The 20,705-nt window shown below is 43.6% G+C and overlaps 1 protein-coding gene across 7 annotated transcripts in view; it reads left to right on the top strand.

The window, feature by feature from the left end:
* HIVEP1 (HIVEP zinc finger 1) overlaps positions 1 to 20,705 on the top strand; it is a 149,339-nt gene that overhangs the window by 86,391 nt on the left and 42,243 nt on the right. For 2 of the 7 annotated variants that reach the window (XM_058732993.1, XM_058732992.1), the window contains exon 1: positions 6,245 to 6,335. The exons of 4 other annotated variants lie outside the window; for them this stretch is intronic. In XM_058732993.1, coding sequence (XP_058588976.1) covers positions 6,260 to 6,335 — 76 coding nt within the window. In that variant the 5' untranslated portion in view covers positions 6,245 to 6,259. Of the gene's footprint in view, positions 1 to 5,823; positions 6,336 to 20,705 lie in introns of those variants that run through there. One more of the 7 variants, XM_058732991.1, reaches the window with a different exon arrangement.

Raw genomic sequence — 20,705 nt, 5'->3', positions numbered from 1 at the left:
TTACCCTCCTGCTATCCGGGGAAGCTTGAGGGAAGTTAGGTTTCTGTGAAAAACTAGACAGAGTAATTCTGAAGTGAGACTAACAGACTAATGAGCAGAAAACTAGGTTGTGGAATTCTAATTAGTGTGTACATAAGAAACCTAGACTTTGCTCACCTACTTTCCTAATTTTTTTAAGCTTCTTATAAGATGAGTAAGTTTGCAAGAAGTACAAAAAATACTCCCCATTTTTTTTAAGTACGGCATATGCTACTTTAAAAAATGAGGCTGATTTGGAATAATATTATATATTAATAATGTGCTTTAATGCTAATGACATTCTCTTCCTTAAGAATTCTGCTAAGCATATTTAAGAAAATATAAGGGCTTGTTCTTAGATTAGGGACAGTGAAGTCCTTCCTGAGACTAAAATTGAGGTGCATTATGGAGAATTTGGACTGATTTCATTAAATTAAAATGAATAATGTTAATGCCATAAAAGTAAGATAAAAAGGTTTTAAAATAGTTTGGGAGAAAGTTTGTGCAATAAAACAAAACCTGGTTGGCTTTATCAAAATGTAATAAATCTAGAAGGGCATTAACAATTTACTAAATGCAAGTTCCCAGCCAGAGGAAAGACTGGTGTACTTTTCATTGAGATGTCTGAACTTCAGAATATTTTAAAGGAATGCAGTTTTGTTACTTTAGTATGTAGTAACACTCGTCAAGTATATATTCTTGACAAGTTGCGGTCCTTGCGTTTATAAATTAATTGCTAGGAAATAATGTGTTTAAACGAGCTTGTTAATGGATGTTTATTTTCAATAAAAACACTTATAAATTCGGCGTTCTTAATAAATGCCCTAAAAATGCATCATGTTTTTCCTGTAAGGTTGTTAGTTCATTCTTTTTTCAATACATTTGTATTGTGCTTCAGACATTCTTTGTAGCCCTGAGGAGTAGATAGGAAAGAAAAAGTCTAACCCTCAAAAGAACCCATCACCTTAGCTCAGCTCTTGGCCAAATTATCCTGAAATCTGAGTTGGTAGAATCAAAATTCATGAGGTTTTATGTAGCCTAGCAGTGATGCCTAACAAATTTCCCTTGGGAGAACGGCAACAGACTTTCTGATTTTTAGGGAAAAGAAGCCCTCTTCTTTTAGTATTTTATTACTTGGAATTTTAGATTTAAACATTCAGGTTTCATGAAGTTTTCTCGTAGTGTAATGAACCATGCTAATTTGAACCACGGAAGGATTAGAATTGTTTTAATGATATGGGCAGTGTGTCTGGCCTAAAGGCTCCATAAGTCAATCCTGTCGATATTTGTAGATTTAAAAACAGCAGATGCTAAGAGATCATTGTTGTTCAGATAGACTGTGCCAGCCACATAGAAGATGATTTGCACAACAGTAAATCAAAGCATTTTTTAGTACACCAGTGTAAAATAAATGTCTTTAAACGTTCCGTACCCGTGGTGTTTAAATGCAAAAACACCCAACACTTTGTTGCCCGTAGAATACGACAGGCAAAAATCCTTCCTACTTTCTTAGCAGAATGCAAATTCTGTGACTGATTACTTATCTGTTGAGTAATCATTCATTAAATTAGAAACTTCAGTAGCTAACAGGATTTTTATTTTATGGGATTCACAATATCATCGATTTGCATTCTCTTGCATTTTTATGGCATATTCCATTGACTTCAAGATGCTATTGATGGTGAGATGCGCACTGATTTCATGCACCATTTAGAAAGGGAAAGTCACTGCCGGTTGAATCGTGACACAGTGCTCTTATGATTGAGTAGAAAATGAATCCTGATTTCAGGGAGATTAAAATTTCAAAGCGTGTTTGCTTGAGAGTCCACAGAGTACATATTTACATCCACCGCTTCATTTTTTGGTACGAGAGATGAAGTGGTTCAGATGACGACGTGTGGATTTGAGCGGCTTTGAGGACCACGTCCCGGAGGACTGTGAAGAACAAAGGAATGGATCTTTTTCTGTTGGTTCACTTGGGGACTCATGGAAGAATGATGGCGGGCGGGGGGAACAGGTTATGTTCAACTTACACTCTTTGCTTCTTGGGTAACCGACCCCATGCACATGCCTCAGTATTTTCTATGTAAATAATGTCGCACGGTGACTTAACAGGATAATCTATGTTACTGCTGATCTACTTAGACATTTCTCCACTTGGCTGCTGTAATCTACGTGTGGGGCAAAAGGAAAAAGAGGGAAGCAAGCTCAGATACTTATTGCCTACAGAGAGACTTGTTCTTTTCTGTTAACACAGACGAGAGAAGGCACTAGACAGTGTGGGCATGAAATCAAGGAATAGAATCCCAGGAAAGGAAGAATAGAAAATAAAAGCGAGCGGAGGCAGAATAAATTGAAAATGGATTAAACAACTGAGAGAAACTCTGGAAACTAAATTAAGAAGAAGAAAAAATTAAACACTGTTGTGGAAATAGCAGAGTACCATTTCACCCGAACATGGTATCCTTTTGTCAGTTTCACGACTCGGAGTGTGTTTTACTGGATTGGACCGCCTATGGGAGGAGTATAAAATTGTGAGTGGCGATGCCTTAAGAGTTTTGCCCTGAGCACCAAGCACAAAATTAACTGTTTCCTTTAAGAAGAGATTCGGAAGCAGCAAATGAGATTCTGTGGACGAGGGAGGAAGGGTACAGAGAGGACTGAAGAATGTTTGAGTGAGAACAAATGTAGGTAGTGGAATCGACACGTCGTCCGATGGTTAGTTAGCGGGAAGTAGACTCCACCAGACTGCAGAACAGATCGTATTGGGGGTGCAGCGCGCTAACTGCGCAGGAGCAGGGAAGGAGGGGGTTGCTGTGGGGTGTTTATTTCTGGAGGCCCACCACCGAGCATGGGGTTAGCCACTCAGAAACTGTTTAATGAAACCCTTTGATGGCTGTCTGTGGCTCTTAGCCTGAAGACAGTCTCCAAAACGCGGCGAATGTGAGACCTCGGCTCGCTAAGCCCTGCCCCTCACCCACTCACCCCTGCCTCCTGTGAGTGCTGGGATTCCTCCAGTTAATTTTTGCCCACTGCCCCACCACCAGTACTTGCCCCAGTTCCTAGTGCATAGAGTAGTAGGCACTTGGCAGACGGTCACCGAATAGGTGAAGGTGGGTGGGTACGCGCATGAGGGAGAGAAGAGAGTGACTTCCTTCGCATTACAGGCAGGAGTTTTAAACAATACGTACTATTACTTTCTTCCTATTTTTTACGTGTGGTTACACAGATATTTTTTATTTCTTCTGGTATAACCTAGATTGCGTATCTGAAGTAAGTTTTTCATTATATTAAATTGTCTGTATAATTTAATTGTATGTCTCCGCGGTGAACCACAGAACTCACTTAAGTATATCGAGCAAAAATTAAAGCTCTTCTCTAACCTTTAATAGAGACTGCGGACAGCCACTGCAAATGAATCCTTCCTTATGATTTTATTTGAGCACTAAGATTAAAGCTATTCTTGGATACTTTGGTAAGATAACAATATCTTCGTTAACCTGGTGAGAGGTTGTGATGTTCTGAATAAAGATTTGAGGATTTCACCTTTCTGAAGGTTTAACGCTATAACCCCGAGAGCCTTCGTGGTAGAAATGTTTATCAAATGGATTTCATACTTTCTTGTCTTGGTTAGCGTTAGCCTCAATTTAAGCTTTCTTTCTTTTTCTTTTCGATTGAGGGCCAGTCATGTGCTGGTCCCTGGGGTAGGGAAGGGACAATTGGTGGCATTTGCCCCTGTGGTGAAAATATTCCCGCCAAGACTTGACTTTAATGCTGCCCAGGGTCGTGTGGCTTCCAGAATTCCTGAATATTTAATAGAGCTGTCTTGAGCACATACTGCTCAAAGAAATTATCATCATGCAGTATTTTTCTTGTGGTTTCAAGTACAGGGAGAGTAAGACTCAGAACGAAACGGGCCCCAGTCCTACATTTAGGACTTTCTTAGAAAAATTGCCAGAGTTTTTGGAATCTTTCTTATGAAAGTGCAACAGGATACAAACCTGAATGACCTTCAAGACAAGGAAATCTGACTGTCTTTAAAAAAGTTCTTATTTGTATTGAAGGCTGAGTCAGCCTCCTACCAGAAGTACATCCGGGTATCTGATTTTATTCTCCGTGTCAGCTCTCTTGTTAACAACAGTCAGATTTTTATCTCCTGCCTCTCCAGCTCACTATTTTTGCACAAGCCCTGTCATAAGACATTAGAACAACTTATAAAAATGGAAAATGTACTTACTCATAACGCCTCCTCTCAGTTGTTGTTAACTTTTCTACCTTTGCTAACCTGGCTATAGCATAGCCACAGAAGCCCAGTTTTTCTGAGGTGCTCTTTAGAAGTAAGGAGAAGTACTTATCGGAATGGTAAATAAGGTTAATAGAACAAATCTGGAAGTATATACTTGGTTTCCTCTTTCAGTGGCATCTTCAAAGACATAAGTTATGTGAAGGAGTAATGGCTACAGTGTTTTGTGGGAGTGTAATATTTGTGAAAGCGATACGCACAACCGTAATACGGCAAAAGAGAACAGAGCTGTGTAGTCGTAAGGTTTCCATATTGTATTAGAATCTGCATTCGCTTCCGATAAGTTAGAATGCAAGGTCAGTTCTAGATCACTACAAAGAGAACCACTCAAAAAAGTTCTGAAAAAAGATCATTAAAGAAATTAAAATGTTGTATTAGAAAATACCATCTTAATGTAGAATAAAGCAGTAAAGGAGAAGTGGAAGACCAAGAAAGACACAAGATGAATAGAAAACGAAAAGTAAACTGGCAGACAGGAATCCAGCAGTGTCAACCAAAACATCACACAGGAATTGGTTGAATAATCCCATCAGAGGCAGAGATTGTCGGACCGGTTAAAAAAACAAGATCCAACTATGTGCTGCCTACACGGAGATACACTTCAGATTCAAAGTCGCAACTAGGTGGAAACTAAACGGTTAGAAAAAGATTTATCATGCAAACAGCCAGCATGAAAAAGCCGAGTATTTATATTAGAGACTTAAAATAGAGGGGTATTTTCTAATGACAAAAGAATGAATCCTTTGGGAAGACATAGCACTCATAAACCTATATGTACCTCACAACACAGTCCCAAAATACACGAAGCAAACGGACAGAAATGAAGGACCAAGTAGACAATTCAGCAGTGTGGTCAGAGACTTCAGTGCCCCACTTTCCAGAATGGATGGGACAGCTAGGCAAAAGGTCAGCCTCGAAGACTTGAACAGCACAGTAAACCCACTGGACCTAACATCTATCTGTAGAGCATTCCACCCAACAGCAGCAGAACATATATGTTCTCTGGTGTGCGTGGAGCATTCTCCAAGATAGGTCCTAACTTAGGCCATGGAATTAAGAGGCCAATAAATTTAAGAGGACCGAGAAATACAAAGTCTGTTTCCAAAGCGACTTTTTACTACATCTGCCATAGCTGGCTAGTGAATTCAGACCCTCCCCCATAATTATTGTTCTTTTTCTTTTGAACAGTTTTTTAATGTACGTTGTTGCCCATCTATTATGTTACAGAAGTTTAGTAATGTTGTCTCTTGCACTGTTTAAACCTTTAGCCAGAAGATTCTTGGTCTTACTCGGGATGGGAGCTGACCTCAAATTCCATTTACATTCTATCCTTGCTTTTCTTTTCAGGGCTGAGGTTCTTGTTCAGGAATGCTGCTGTCTTCTGATTGCTTTTCAGTGTATTCCTCCATTAGGAATATTAACAAGCCTCTGAACTGACTTTGGTTGGTAAAACTCAACTCACATGTCCCCGAATGCTGCAAGAACTAATTGCTCTAATCTTCTGGAGAGATGCCCTTCATGAGGCTTCCTGATGCTCTCAGAAGTCGCTGCTGTGTCCGTACTCACTCCAGGCTTCTAGAACGTTGTCACAGAGCTTGAAGTTCTTTTCTCTTAGGAGCTCGTTCCCCTCCTGCTTTGACTCTCATGCCGTCTGTTACCGTGTGTTTGAATTCCGTGGGCTTCGTTCTTTTTCATACAGTCGCTGCTCATTTTGACTTAGCCACAATATTCATCACACTTTCGCTCTTTCACTTCGTCTTAACATCTCTAGTTTCCCATCTGGGATCATTTTATTTTACTTCAAGAACAGTCTTCAGTTTTCCATTAGCGCAGGTCTGTTGTGACAAATTACTTCAAGTATCATTTATTAGAAAATGTCTGTTTCATTTTCATTCTCGAAAAATACTTTCACTGAGTGTAAAACCAGAGCCTTGCGGCATGGCAGTTCATCTCCTTGAGCACATTGTTGCTGTTGAGATTGTCACTTGTGAGTGTGATTATTGCTCATTGGAAGGTAACCTGTCTTTTCATTTTAACGTGTCTTCCTGAGACTTTTAAGAGTTTGGCCTCGCCCCTGCCTTGCAGTTTCAGAGTGAGGCGAATAGGGTGTGATTTCTCTATGTTTACCATGCGTGTGCTTTACAGCACTCTTGGATTTGTACAATCACATGTTTCAGTCGTGCCCAATCATTTATGTCTTCATCTTCCGAGATTCCACTTCCAGTCTTTTCGACTCATCCTTTGTTTCAAAACCTCTCCATTTTGTTTGCCTTTTGTCTCTAGTACTTTATTCTCTGTTGTTTCTTTTTGACTCCTCTCCCAGTTCCCTGTCATAATCTGGACTTGAATCAATCCAGTGAGTTCTAAATTTGCAAGTATTTTTCAGTTCTGTCATTTATATTTGGCTTTTCAAATATACTATCTCTTTTTAATTTTTTTTTATTGTTTGTTTATTTTTGAGAGAGAGACAGACAGAACATTAGCATGGGAGGGGCAGAGGGAGAGGGAGACACAGAATCGGAAGCAGGCTCCAGGCTCTGACCTGTCAGCACAGAGCCGGATGCGGGGCTCGAACTCACAAACCATGAGATCATGACCTGAGCCGAAGTCGGACCCTTAACCGACTAAGCCACCCAGGAGCCCCTCTACTACTATCTCTTTTTATACTTTCCAGTTTTCCCTCTGGAATTTTCAATAAGATTTCAATATAAACAAAGTAAGTACATGTATTTTAAAGTCTCTGTATGTCAGTTCCAATATATTGGACTCTTGTTGATCTGTTTGTGATGTTGGTTCTTTCTTAGGTGCCTCGTTGTCTTTGAATAGTTAGACATTCTATTTTAAAAACTATCAGGCCTCCAGGGTAGCTCAGTCAGTTAAGCACCAACTTCATCTGAGGTCATGATCTTGTGGTTTGTGGGTTTGAGCCCCTCATCGGGCTCTGTGCTGACAGCTTGGAGCCTGGAGCCTGCTGTGGATTGTGTGTGTGTGTGTGCGCGCGCGTGTGTGTGCGTGCGTGCATGTGTGTGTGTGTGTGTGTGTGTGTGTGTGTGTGTGTGTGTGTCTGCCCCCCACCCCGCTCGCACTCTCTCTGTCAAAAATAAACATTAAAAAAACAAGAACAAGTAAAAATTATCAGAATGGTTTGAAGTCCTGGTTGACATCTTCCACCAGAAAAGATTTGAATTCACTTCTGTGAGGCTCCCAGGAGAGCTAACGATCCAGTATCCACTTAATCCAATTTGGGGGTTTGTGATTTTCCGGGGCACTGGATGCAGGTTGGCAGTTCATATGAAGCTTGCTTGGTCTACATCCAGTTCTCTCGTTTCTAGCATAAAGCCATTCAGACTCCCAACAGGGAATACGTAGATATTCATAGGGACTCCACACCTGGCGTGCCCCGGATTCTGTCACGTATCTACTCAGCTCCTTTAGATTGTCGTGAGAACTGCCCCAGCCATTTACCTGCTCCTTCTGGACAAACCTTCCCTGAGCAAAAGGAGCCCTACATGCTGACTTCACCCTTTTGGACCTGTACCCTCCCCTGGATCTTGGCCTACTAACTTTCCACTACCTTCCTACTGTTTCACTGCCTTCAAGCTGATAATATTTATATTTTATTTAGCTATTCTGTCATCTTCCAAGGAATATCATTTGAATTGCTTAAATTACTTAATTCTCCATCACTGTACAGTTCTTTCTATTTTCAGAATATCAACCCATTATCTGTGTTACGTATTGCAGTATGTTTCTCTTTATCATTTGCCTTTTTGCATATCAAAGAGTTTTTTTATACACACCCAGATTTCTTCCAGAGAGTTCACTTCTCTGTGGTTTTATTGCTTACATTGAATGTGAGTGAGCTTAGTGTGGAATGTGGTGTTTGCTTACTGTTTACCTTCCCTTTGTTCCATGTGTTTAAAAATTAGATCATCCCTTCCCCAAGGTTTTGAAATATTTTTCGTGTACTGAATACACATATGATGGGATCTTTCTTTGAGTTTTCAGTTTAACTATTAATCTGATTTTGGAAATGTACTTTACTGTTTAATCATTAAATGCCTCTCCATGTCGGTGACCTTATAACATTCTTTTTCAGAATTTTATAGTATAATTTAGAATATTTATTTCCCCAAGTGAAGATTAGAGTCACGTAAAATTAAAAAAAGAACAACTTTTGGGGTGCCTGGGTGGCTTAGTCAGTTAGGTGTCCGAGTTCGGCTCAGGTCATGATCTTGTGGTTTGTGGGTTTGAGCCCTGTGTCCAGCTCTATGCTGACAGCTCAGAGCCTGGAGCCTGCTTCGGATTCAGTGTTTTCCTCTCTCTCTGCCCCTCCCTTGCTCGTGGTCTGTCTCTCTCTCAAAAATAAATAAATATTAAAAAATTAGATTTATAAAATAATGAGAAGAATTTAAAAAGAACAGCTTTTTGGGGGTGCCTTGATGGCTCAGTTGGTTACGCATCTGACTTCGGCTCAGGTCATGATCTTTTGGTTTGTGAGTTTGAGCCCTGCATTGGGTGAGCCCAGCTTCTCTCTCTCTCTGCCCCTTGTGGAATTCTCTCTCTCTCTCTCTTTCTCTCTTTCTCTCTTTCTCTCTTTCTCTCTTTCTCTCTTTCTCTCTTTCTCTCTTTCTCTCTTTCTCTCTTTCTCTCTCTGCCCTTCGCTCACTTGAGCCCTTTCTCTCTCTCTCTCTCTCTCTCAAAAAATAAAAAAAATAATAAAAAAAAACTTTTTTTATTGTTTGAAATTGTGTGAAGTTTAGAAATTTCAAAAGAACTGAATCAATATCTTCAAAATATTCTTTCCAGGAGCATGGTGTGTTTCTTTGTTTTGTAAGTCTTTTTAAAAAAAAAATCATAGCAGAAAATCGCTTAATTTTTTGTACGTTTTGAATATTTTGTGCCAAATTTATTCCTAGACATTTTTCTGTTATTGCTGTTACAGATAGAATATTTTTTCCTTGTATTTTCTAACTAGTTGTTTTCGGTGCAAATAACAAGATTGATATTTTTATGCTTTTGGTAGACACCTACCTTCTGATTAAAAATCCATAGGGATTCGGGGCACCAGGGTGGCTCAGTCAATTGTGTCCGACTTCACCTCAGGTCATGATCTCATGGTCTGGAGTTCGAGCCCCGCATTGGGCTGACAGCTCAGAGCCCGGAGCCTGCTTTGGATTGATTCTGTGTCCCCCTCTCTCTCTGCCCCTCCCTTGCTCATTCTCTCTCTCTCTCTCTCTCTCTCTCTCTCTCTCTCTCTCTCTCTGTCAAAAATAAACATTAAATTTTTTTTTTTTTAAATCATAGCAATTATGGCAAAAATCTCTTTGTCGTCCCATGGTTCAAAAGAGATTTCTCTAGCGTCTGATTTTGAGTGTTGCATATCGTGGGCAAGGTAAATATTCTTTATGGGATTTTCCTAGTTCTCTAGAGTTTTGTTTAGATTTTTCTGATTTCCCTGTGACTTCCTCTCTGACCCCTAGGCTGTTTAGAAATACGTTGTTTCATTTCCAAATATTTGGGGGCTTTCCACATGCCATTCTGCTTCTTACTTCTCATTTGATTTCGTTGTGGTCACAGAGACCATACCTTTTGTGTCCTTGTAACCTTTTGGAGCAACAGACCTTGGTTTTAAATTTAAAGTCACCTGTGCCCAGCGGCTACCTGTGTTAGTCTCCTGGGGCTGCAGAGCAAATTACTGTGAACTTAGCAGTTTAAAAAATACTTATTATCTTACAGTTTTTAGGTCAGAGCCTGAAGTGGTCTCACCGGGCTGTAGCCAAGCTGTCTGTCAGCAGGGCCACCTTTCCGGAGGCTCTGGGGGAGAATCCGGTTCCTTGCTCATTCAGATTTGGGCGGAATTAAACTCCTGTGTCTGTCAGCCTGAACTCCTCGTGGCCATGCTGGCCTTCCCAGCTTCTAACGTCACCTGCTTTCCTTGGATCCTGGCTGCAGTAGCTGTTCGGGGTCGTCACACTTCAGATCTCTCTTTTTCTCTCTCTCCCTTTCCTGTCTCTTTCTCTCTCACATCTTCTGCCAGTGTACTCACTTTGAAGAGATCCTACGATAATCCAGGGTAGGCTCCACATTTTAACGTTCGTGACTTTATCCCATCGACAAGGTCCCCTTTGCACATGTCAAGGAACCTAGTCGCCAGTTCTGGGGATTAGGGTGTGGACGTTTTGCAGGGCCATTATTTTGTCTGCCACGCTACCATGTAGCACAGTGTGGCATCCTACTGCATTATATTTAAGGTTTTTTAAGCGTTTATTTACTTTTGAGACAGGGAGAGAGAGTGTGAGTAGGGGGCGGGCAGAAAGAGAGGGAGGGGCACCGAATCGGAAGCAGGCTCCAGGCTCCGAGCGGTCAGCACAGAGCCCGACACGGGGCTCGAGCCCACAAACCGCGAGATCGTGACCTGAGCTGAAGTCGGAGGCTTCACCGACTGAGCCACCCAGGTGCCCCTCACTGCATTATATTTTAAAGTGATGCAATTTTAAAAATTCTTTTCTAAATTTCCTTTTATTGTTATTTTCGGAGCTCTTTATTTATATATGGAGATCCAAATTAAAGTTGTAACATTTCAGCACAGGCCAGGCGGCAATATGCTCTGTTTTTGTTTTCCTGTAAAAGTCTTTGTTTTGCCTGCATTTTTGCAAACTGTTATCCTTTGATAGAGAATTCTGAGTGGGCCATTTATTTTTTTCTTTCAGTCGTGTGAAAATATCACTGCACAGTTTCTGTTGAGAAGTCTGCTTTAATTTTTCTCTTTGTCTGTAATACATTTTTCTAACTTCTGGGTACCTTCGAAGTTTTGAATTTTCTTTTTTCTTTGGTTTTCAGCACATTGAATATAACTTAGTTATGTGTTTTTACCTCCTTTCTTTCTTTTTCTTTTAGTTTTTGGTTTTTCTTCTCATCTTTCCCTATTTTTACTCATCCAGTTGAAGTTCTCTAAGCTTTTTTGATCTATGGTTTGTTTATTTTTGGAAAATACTTGCTGCTATCTCTTCACTTATTTCTACTACCCTGTTTGTTCTTTTTCCCTTTTGTGATTCTTTTTTTTAAAATTTCTTTTAACGTCTATTTATCATTGAGAGACAGAGAGGTAGGCACAGAGTGTGAGCAGGGGAGGGGACAGAGAGAGGGGGAGACACAGAATCCGAAGCAGGCTCCAGGTTCTGAGCTGTCAGCACAGAGCCTGACGTGGGGCTCAAACTCACAAACTGTGAGATCATGACCTGAGCCAAAGTCGGTCACCTAACCAACTGAGCCACCCAGGTGCCCCCCTTTTGTGATTCTAATTCTACACTAGACCATTTGACATTGTCCTATGGGTCTTGGATGCGCTCTTCTTTTGTTTCCATACTGTTTTTCTTTCCTTTAAAAAAAAATTGTTTATTTACTTTGGAGAGACAGAGACAGAGTGTGAGTGGGGGAGGGGCAGAGAAAGAGGGGGACACAGAATCCGAAGCAGGCTCCAGGCTCCGAGCTGTCAGCACACAGCCCAGCACGGGGCTCAAACCCACGAACCACGAGATCATGACCTGAGCTGAAGTCAGCAGCTTAACCGACTGAGCCACCCAGGCGCCCCTACATTTTTAAGTTATTTTTTAGAGAGAGAGAGAGAGACCAAGAAAGTGAGCAAGCATGAGTAGTTCAGAGGAAGAGGAAGAGAGAATCTTAAGCAGTCTCCATGCTCAATGCAGAGCCCATCTCAGGCCTTGAGATCATGACCTGAGCCCAAATCAAGAGTCTGACTCTTAACTGACTGAGCCACCCAGGGACCCCTCCATGCTGTTTTTCTTCTTTGTGTGATTTTTTTTTTTGGGTTAATCTGTAAGTTCACTGATTCCTTAGTTTTGTCAAATCTACTAATGAGTGTATAAACAGCTTTCTTTGTTTCTATTACTTTGTCTTTTATTTCTAACATTTTCATTTGACCATCTCACTGAGTTTAAATTCCCATGTTGTCAACTTTTTCCTCCGGCCCTTTTGACACGTTGATTATAGTCATTTTAAATCCCCTGTCTTGAGCGTTTGGGCACCTGTATCATCCCTGAGTCTGGTTCTCTTGACTATTTTGTCTCTTGACAGTGGCTCAGTCGTGCCTGTATTTTAACTTTCTATTGAGGTTCGGATATTGTGTGCATAACAGTAGTTAACGGGGTCATGAGCTTTTAATGGTTAGAAATGGGCACTGTTTTTCTTTTGTGAGGTCATCAGGAGGGGAATTGAGGCTCTCTGTTCAGGAGCTGGGCTGGGTTCAGATTTTGGTATTGTTGTGTTTGCCTTCCGTGTGCCACACTGGCCTCCAGGTGTTCCAGTGATGATCTGCCATTTCCCTGTGAATGCAGAGGAGCCGGGGGCCTGGATGGCTTTTCTCAGTTTGTTGCTCCATACTGAGCTAAGCCGCCTATATCCTTGTGGGAGTGGAAGCCTCTGCCCCTTTGCCTCTCCTAGCGGTAGACCCCTGTTACTTCTTCCTCATTGCTGGGCTGGTAGTAGGGGTTGGTGAGGATTGCTCTCCTGTCGTGTTCCACCCTCAGTCTCAGACATGACCCTCTCCCATGGTAGCAGACCTCTCATTTTATCGGTATGGGATTCTGGTCCCGGGACACTTTCCTCCTTCCCCTGGGATAAAAGGTTTCTTCTTCTACCCTTTCCCAGGCCACTGTGGCATTTACCTGTGCCCTATGGGTGATGTGCCTGCTGTCCTTTTCCCAGCAGCTTAAAGTTGAAGGCTTTTGCTCCACATGAGAGAAGCTCTCGGGGCCTCGGGCTTTGTGTGTTTTCCACAGCTGCACCCCCTGCTTGGTGCCTCCCACGGAGGGTGCTCTCTCTGGTCCCCCGCCCCGGCCCCTGTGTCAGCACCTGCTGGGGGCCCACGGGAAAGAGCCTGGGTGTGAGTATGGACTCCCCCGGGTCCGAGGCCAGGCGAATCCAGCCCGTGCGCAGCCCTTCATAGTTTGCTGTAGTTTTAGATGATATTTTGCTTGTTTGCACGGCTTTCGTGTCCTCCACATCTTCCCTGCTTGACCCTAGGTGAGCCGTTTCCTGCATCCCTCCATGGAGTTCAGGCTTTGGTTGCTCTGTGACCCCAGCTGTGTGATGGGCTCAAAAGACGTTAGGACTTTTGTGCTATCTCTGGCTGTTTTGTGCCATTGTGGTGGGAGCAACATTCCTTTCAAGCGTCTACATCCAAAAGCAGACTCATCTAGCTTTATTTTTTAAAATCAGGAATGGATATTGAATTTTATTAAATAGCATTCACCCTTATTGAAAATGGCCATGTGAATTTCTAAGTTGTTCTTCCTGACATGATGAATCATACGAGTAGATCACCTTATACTAAATTCATCCCTTATCTTCTCTCACTTGAAGAATTTCCTCATTAGCAAATCTTTCTTTGATACCTATTATGGACTGGATTTGAGGGATGGATAATAAAGACGGAGTCTTATAGATTTGCATTGTAATCAGAAGGTAGACAAAAACAACATGTAAATAAATAAATAGGGCATTTAAAAAGTGTTTTTTTTTAAGTTTAATCATTTTGGGGAGACAGAGAGAGCCAGAGCATGAGCAGGGGAGGAACAGAGAAAGAGAAGGAGACACAGAATCCGAAGCAGGCTCCAGGCCCCGAACTGTCAGTGCAGAACCCGACGTGGGCTCGAGCTCACGGACCGCGAGATCATGACCTGATTCCAAAGTGGGGCGCCCAACCGACTGAGCCATCTAGGTGCCCCGATAAATAGGACATTTTAGATTGTGATCATAGTTAGGAAGGAAATGAACAGGGTGGGTGGGCGGTGGGGGCAACTAGTTTAGGTGGGTGGACAGGACCAGCCAGTGATAGATGACACTGGTGTTAGGATCTAAAGGTCAGAAGGGATCCAGTCACTTAAAAGAGTTGAGAGCAGGGAGGGCTTTTCAGGAGCTGGCGAGTACAGATCCCCAAAGGTGGGAAGGAGACGGGCCCTGCTGGAAGATCAGAACCTCACCGGCGTGGCTGAAACGGTGAGGACGGGGGAAGTGTTACGAAGGGAGGTCGCAGAGGTCATCAGAGCCAGATGGCCTTGCCATCTTCCCGCCGCGTTCCACGTTTGAATTACATGAGGAAGGGGAAGAACGTGGTGATGAACGTGGCTCCTGTTGCTTGTAGTTCCCACGTCGATGCAGTAGCTTCCGGATTACGGACACACTCCAGAGGCATTGTGGGGTTCCAGGCTGCCGCGGGAAAGCGAGTATCTCAGCGAAGTGTGTCAAATGAAGTCTTTGGCTTCCCAGTGAATAAAAGTTATGTTTATACTATGCTGTAGTCTGTCCACTGTGCAATAGCATTATTCCTAAGCAAAAGTTAAAGACACAATTTTGAACATGTATTATTATTAGTTTTTAATGTTTACTTTTGAGAGAGAGAGAGAGTGAGGAAGGGGCAAAGAGAGGGGGACAGAGGATCCGAAGGGGGCTTTGCAGTGACAGCAGCGAGCCCGACACGGGGCTTAAACTCCCGAACCGCGAGACTGTGGCCTGAGTCGAAGCCAGACGCTTAACCTACTGAGTCACGCAGGTGCTGCTTCAAGAGACAGTTTTTAAAAAGACTTTGTTGGGGGCGCCTGAGTGGCTCAGTCGGTTAAGTGTCCGACTTCAGCTCAGGTCATGATCTCCCGGTTCGTGGGTTTGAGCCCCGCGTCGGGCTCTGTGCTGACAGCTTGGAGCCTGCTTCGGATTCTGTGTCTCCCTCTCTCTCTCTGCCCCTCCCCCGCTCATGCTCTGTCTCACTCTGTCTCTCAAAGGTAAACGTAATAAAAGGAAATTTAAAAATAATAAAAAAGTAAGACTTTGTTGCTAAGAAATGCCAGCCATCTTGTGAGTTTTCAGTGAGCGATGACCACCGATCACAGCTACCATAACAGATATAGTAATAACAAAAACGTATGAAGTATTGCAAGAATTACCAACCTGTGATGCAGAAACACTAAGTGGGCAGACGCTGCTGGATAAATGGCACCGATCGACTTGCTTCGTGCAGGGTTGCCACAGACCTTCAATTTGTGGGGGGAAGAAACAAAACAAAAGCACTCTCTGTGCAGTGCAGAGCACAATAAAGCAAGGTGTGCCTGTGTGCCTCTTGTGTCCTTGTTTATCTCACATTAGCTTATTCGTTACCTGGCTTACATTTTCAGTCTCTGAGTGCTGACTTTTCCTTCCTCTTCATAAGCACACTCAGCCCCCACCCCCCTTGTCCTAACAACACCTTCTCCCGTCCTTTTCTTCCCCGGATACCACCCCACCACCCCCCCTTTCTCAGTGCCTTCGCAGCCACTTCTCAGAAAGTGTTCTGTGCTTGCTGGCCTGCACTTCACCTTGCCCACGCTCCCGCCTTCCCCTTCTGTGAACTGGTTTTTGCCATCACAGTGTCCTAATCCCAGTGGCCACCAAACCCAGCACCCTCTTGTTTCTGCTTCTGGATCCAAATGGAGTATTTAAAAATACACTCTTGGCCACATCTTCCTTGGTAGTCTCCAAACCCTACGGTGCCTGGGTGGCTTAATGTGTCTGACTCCTGATTTTGGCTCAGGTCATGATCTTACGGTTTATGGGTTCGAACCCTGCATTGGGCGCTGCACTGACAGTGCAGAGCCTGCTTGGGATTCTGTCTCTTTCTGTTTGCCCCTCTCCCACTCATGTTCTAGCCCCACTCCCCCCACTCCCTCCCTCTCTCTCTCTCTCTCAAAAATAAACTTTTTTTTTTTTTTTTAAGTCTCTAACCTCTGACTTCCTGGACACCTCACTGTCACAAGTTTTGTTTTATCTTTTTTATTACCCAGTTTCTTTTTTTTTTTTTTTTTTTTTTTTTTTTTTTTTAATTTTTTTTTTCAACGTTTTTTATTTATTTTTGGGACAGAGAGAGACAGAGCATGAACGGGGGAGGGGCAGAGAGAGAGGGAGACACAGAATCAGAAACAGGCTCCAGGCTCCGAGCCATCAGCCCAGAGCCTGACGCGGGGCTCGAACTCACGGACCGCGAGATCGTGACCTGGCTGAAGTCGGATGCTTAACCGACTGCGCCACCCAGGCGCCCCTACCCAGTTTCTTTTCTAGTTTACCCTAAATCGAGGGATAACCCACGATGTCAGACTTTTCTCTGCTGATGTCACACTTTTCTCTTTACCGGGCATATTCTCTCTGCCTTATCATTGATGTACTTCTACAAAAAACAGCTCTCATCGTGTACTTCCAGATCTATGCCTGTAGCCCAGACTTCTCTCTAGGGAAAGAAAAGAATATGCATCTATATTTAATAGATTGTAATTTTCGTATTGCTATGTAATCTTTGTAATTATTTTAAATGGATGTGTAATGTTCTGTTAAGTGCCTGTGCTGTAATTAGCCTAAGCATTTCTCTGTTGAAAATTTCTAGCCCTGGATTTGCAGCTACACTTTAGAATTCTCCACATGTATATTGAGTTTGAGCTTTGGTGGGATGGAAAGTGAATTGATTTTTTTTTTTTTTTTTTTTTTTTACCCCTCCTAAACTGGCTTGGGCCTCACGGATAAAGACAGGAACTGAGCAGAATCTTTGGCAAGCCTTTTTTAGGCTTTCTTGCTTTGAATCAGCTGAGAGGCCCCTCTGTCAACTACCTGGATTCAAGGTAGCGTTTTAACTTTCACGTGAACTCCGGAAGGGCCTTCTGTGTGCTGTCCATGTCTCTGGTCTCTTTACTTTCTTTTTTCGTTTCTTTAATTTTTTTTTTTTTTTAAGAGTGACAGAGCGCAAGTGGGGAAGGGCAGAGAGAGGGAAACACAGAATCTGAAGCAGTCTGCATACTTTGAGCTGTTAGCACAGAGCCCGACACGGGGCTTGAACCCCTGATCTGTGAGATCATGACCTGAGCTGAAGTCAGACGCTTAAACGACTGAGCTACCCAGGCACTCCTGGTCTCTTTACTTTCTGATACAACATGCTCTGCGTTGTTAGAGGACAAGTAGTCCTTGTGTCCCCAAGACCCAGAAGACCCTAAAGTTTTTCACCCTGATGCGTCTCTGAGTAAATCCGGAAAAGTGATTCACCTGCCAGCAAGGCGAGCTTTTAAAGCCACTGTTGAGAGGCACCTGGGTGGCTCGGTCAGTTAAGCATTTGACTTCAGCTCAGGTCACGACGTGACGGTTCATGGGTTCGAGCCCCACATCGGGCTCTGGGCTGATGGCTTGGAGCCTGGAGCCTGCTTTGGATTCTGTGTCTCCCTCTCTGTCTGCCCCTCCCCCACTCACATGCTGTCTCCCTCTAAGATGAATAAACATTAAAATAATTTTTTTTTTTCTTTAAACACGCCGTTGGGTTGTAGTTCCCGATACCTACTACCAGCCTCAGGAGTATTTTTTGCCGCATTTAACTGGCAACCCAGATGCTCTGTCTCAGGAAACGTGTTTGTTTTCATTCTGTTGCTCTCTAAAGTAATCCTGGAAACCCGCGGATTGTGCCGTTTTACGCTCCTTGGTGCTCCTCTCCAAAAGCTAGAGGAGGCCTCACGTTCACTAGGCTTGTCCTTGGCACACGAGGTGCCAGTGCCTTCCTTTCAGAGAAGGTGGGAGCTTTAGCCCCTGTTTCTCTAGCTGCTCCCCTCTCCCCCGTCAAGTGGCCTTCGTGATCTTTCCGAGCTGTTCGGCCACCTCCCCAGTGGAGGACTGGCTTTCTGACGAAGCGCCTGCAGATCGAAGCTTTCGACAGGGTCACGCTGCCCGCTGCGGTCCCTCCCCTCAGTGTGACTGGTACTTGTTAAATGAATTGCTCTTTGGGGTTCCGACCTGTTGATGCCTCAGAGCCTCTGCCTGGCCGCCGACCCTTTCCAGGAGCACGCCCCCCCCCCCCCCCCCCCAACGCAGGGTTCAGCAGTTGGTTGACTCCCGTTTTGGGGCCTGTCCCACCCTTGCCCACTCTGACTGCACATCAGCACTGCGTAAGGAAAGCGGGTGGTATCTCATCGTTTACACAAACAGGGCACGTGCCCCAAGTGTTTCCAACCCCAGTGTCAGTAAAACCCCAGCGGCCCTGGAACCCTGTGGTAGAATACAAAGTCGCGCCCATATGGCGAGCGGAAGGTAGGCCCGCGCGCTGGCCGTGGGGAGTGGGCGTATCGAAAAGCCACCGTCCTTTACACTGCCTTCTGCCACTTACCCTGTGGTCTCTCAGATCCTCTAGTTAGTTTTCCCTTCAGTACGCCGAAATACCAGATCGCCTTTAAAGTGAGCGCAGGCCCCGATGGGAACAGCAGCCCCTCCCAGCCCTCATCCCCACCCTGTTTCTGCCTTGAGGCATTCTGGTCTGTGCATCCTCTTAACTCTGGCCTCTGGCAACTGTATACCCAGCAGGGTAGATGCAGCCACAGCGTGTGATGATCGTGCCCTTTCCTGTAGATAAAGAGGGCAGGTGAAAGCAACTTCCGTCACTCTCTGGTGGATACACTGGACATTGATCGGGATTCAAAAGTATGCCGGGTGCTTCGTTCTCCAAGGTCCCAGGGTCTGCCACGTCCTCCTACTCCAGGCCTTGGTTCCCAGAAGGAGGCTTCTGTCTATGAGTCGTAGCCCGAATCACTCTGTGCACACCTTAGCCATCCACTCTGTGCACGCCTGCCCCGATCTTGAGAACCAAGGTAACGGTCAGCAGTGAGGCACACAACTTGTTTCAGTCCCAGCTCTGGGATGATAGTGTGGTGTTCATCTCAGATGTGCCCGGTCCCCTCCCTGTGTTTGCATTCTCTCTGATCCCATCTGCTGCCCTCTCCGTTCACAACCACAATGACCACAAAGTCCTTGGATTTAGAGACTGATCCAACATGCAAAGTCATCCCCATCCAGCCACCCATGATGGAATGGGCTTTATCCCTTGAGCAAGGAGTGTGAACTCTGTTAAAGGAGACACGACAAAATCTCAGAGGTGTGACTGCAGCTCAGAACAAAGACGATTAGGATCATATTCTCCAGTGAACGCCATCCCCTTCCCCTCCCCCATTGTCTCAGGCAGTCTTAGAAAAGCACACAGAACATGAAAAGACAGACTAAATGCTCAGCCTTAAAATATTCCCTCAGAAACAGAAGTGTGTTCTAAGCATTGAACTCAATAAGGTTATAATTTTTTTTTTAATGTTTATTTATTTTGAGAGAGCGTGACGGGGGGAGGGACAGAGAAGGAGAGAGAGACTCCCAGGCAGGCTCCGCGCTGGTAGAGCACAGCCCGATGCTGGGCTCCAACCCACGAACTGTGAGATCATGACCTGAGCCGAAATCAAGACTCAGACGCTTAACCAACGGAGCCACCCAGGTGCCCCAAGATCATAAACTTAAGCGACAACTCAAACATGATATGAGACAATAAAGTGAGATGAAACGGGAAATATGGAGCTAAGGGAACAAGATGAGAACGAAATAATCTTCGTCCAAAACAAATAAAGACATTTGAAACAGTAAGGAATTTAATAGCTGAAAATTGAGCGACTGACATAGGGAAAAGCGTTAGATAGTTCTAGAGAAAGCGAAAGGCAAGAAAAACCCAAAAAGGTGGAAGCAATTTAAATCCTTGTAAACATGGTGCAGCATAAAGATAATTAGTGTCCATAAAGGAGCCCACCCCAAAGAAAACATTGGCCAGAAGATAGATCTACTTGAAGATGCAAAAAAAAGAAAAGTTTTCTGGAAGAAGCAAAACGCGTCTCCTCATGGAGAAGGACACTGTGTTCTAGGGGGAAAGACTTAAAGTTTGTGTAGTAACAAACTCTGAGCTGACTCGCAGTTAACAGATTTCAGAAGTAAAAGAATTTTGCAGACAGACTAACAGAAGAAAGGCAAGTCATGCCAAGGAGGGGAGGCCATCAGCCAGGCTGGCTCCAGGCTCCTGCCACAGAGCAAAAGAGGTTGCAGCATTTTGAAAGAAAGAATTGATGCATTAGCGGCAAGTAAGTGTTAAAATTCGGAGAGACCAAGAGTCAACAACTATGCAGATAGAATGTAAATGTTAGACACTGACAAAAGGGAGCCGAATCGTCTAAAATTGAAGCCTGCAGTTCAGAATATCTATTTAAAATACGGTTGTCCAAATTCTTAACTTCAGAAGAATTTTTAGGAAAGTGGTGTCTCCATAAAGAAATACAGATTTAAGGGCGGTTTTTCCTTTATTTTCACTCAGCTTCATTTAAGTACAAAGTTAAATTTTACCCTTTCTGTTTAAAACATACATAGGATGGCTTATAGAATCCCTTTAAAACTTAATGTGGTATTTCTGGGTGTTTCTGCTCGTGGGTTGAATTTTTGCTTTTTTTTTTTTTTTTTTTTTTTTTTTGAAGTGTAAGACATTATTTAATTTTTTTTTTTTTTTTTTTTA

The sequence above is a fragment of the Neofelis nebulosa genome, chromosome 6 (genome assembly GCF_028018385.1).
Source record: "Neofelis nebulosa isolate mNeoNeb1 chromosome 6, mNeoNeb1.pri, whole genome shotgun sequence".
Taxonomy (NCBI): Eukaryota; Metazoa; Chordata; class Mammalia; order Carnivora; family Felidae; genus Neofelis; species Neofelis nebulosa.
Note: the sequence above shows the minus strand (reverse complement) of the source record. Positions and strands in the feature narration are given on the sequence as shown.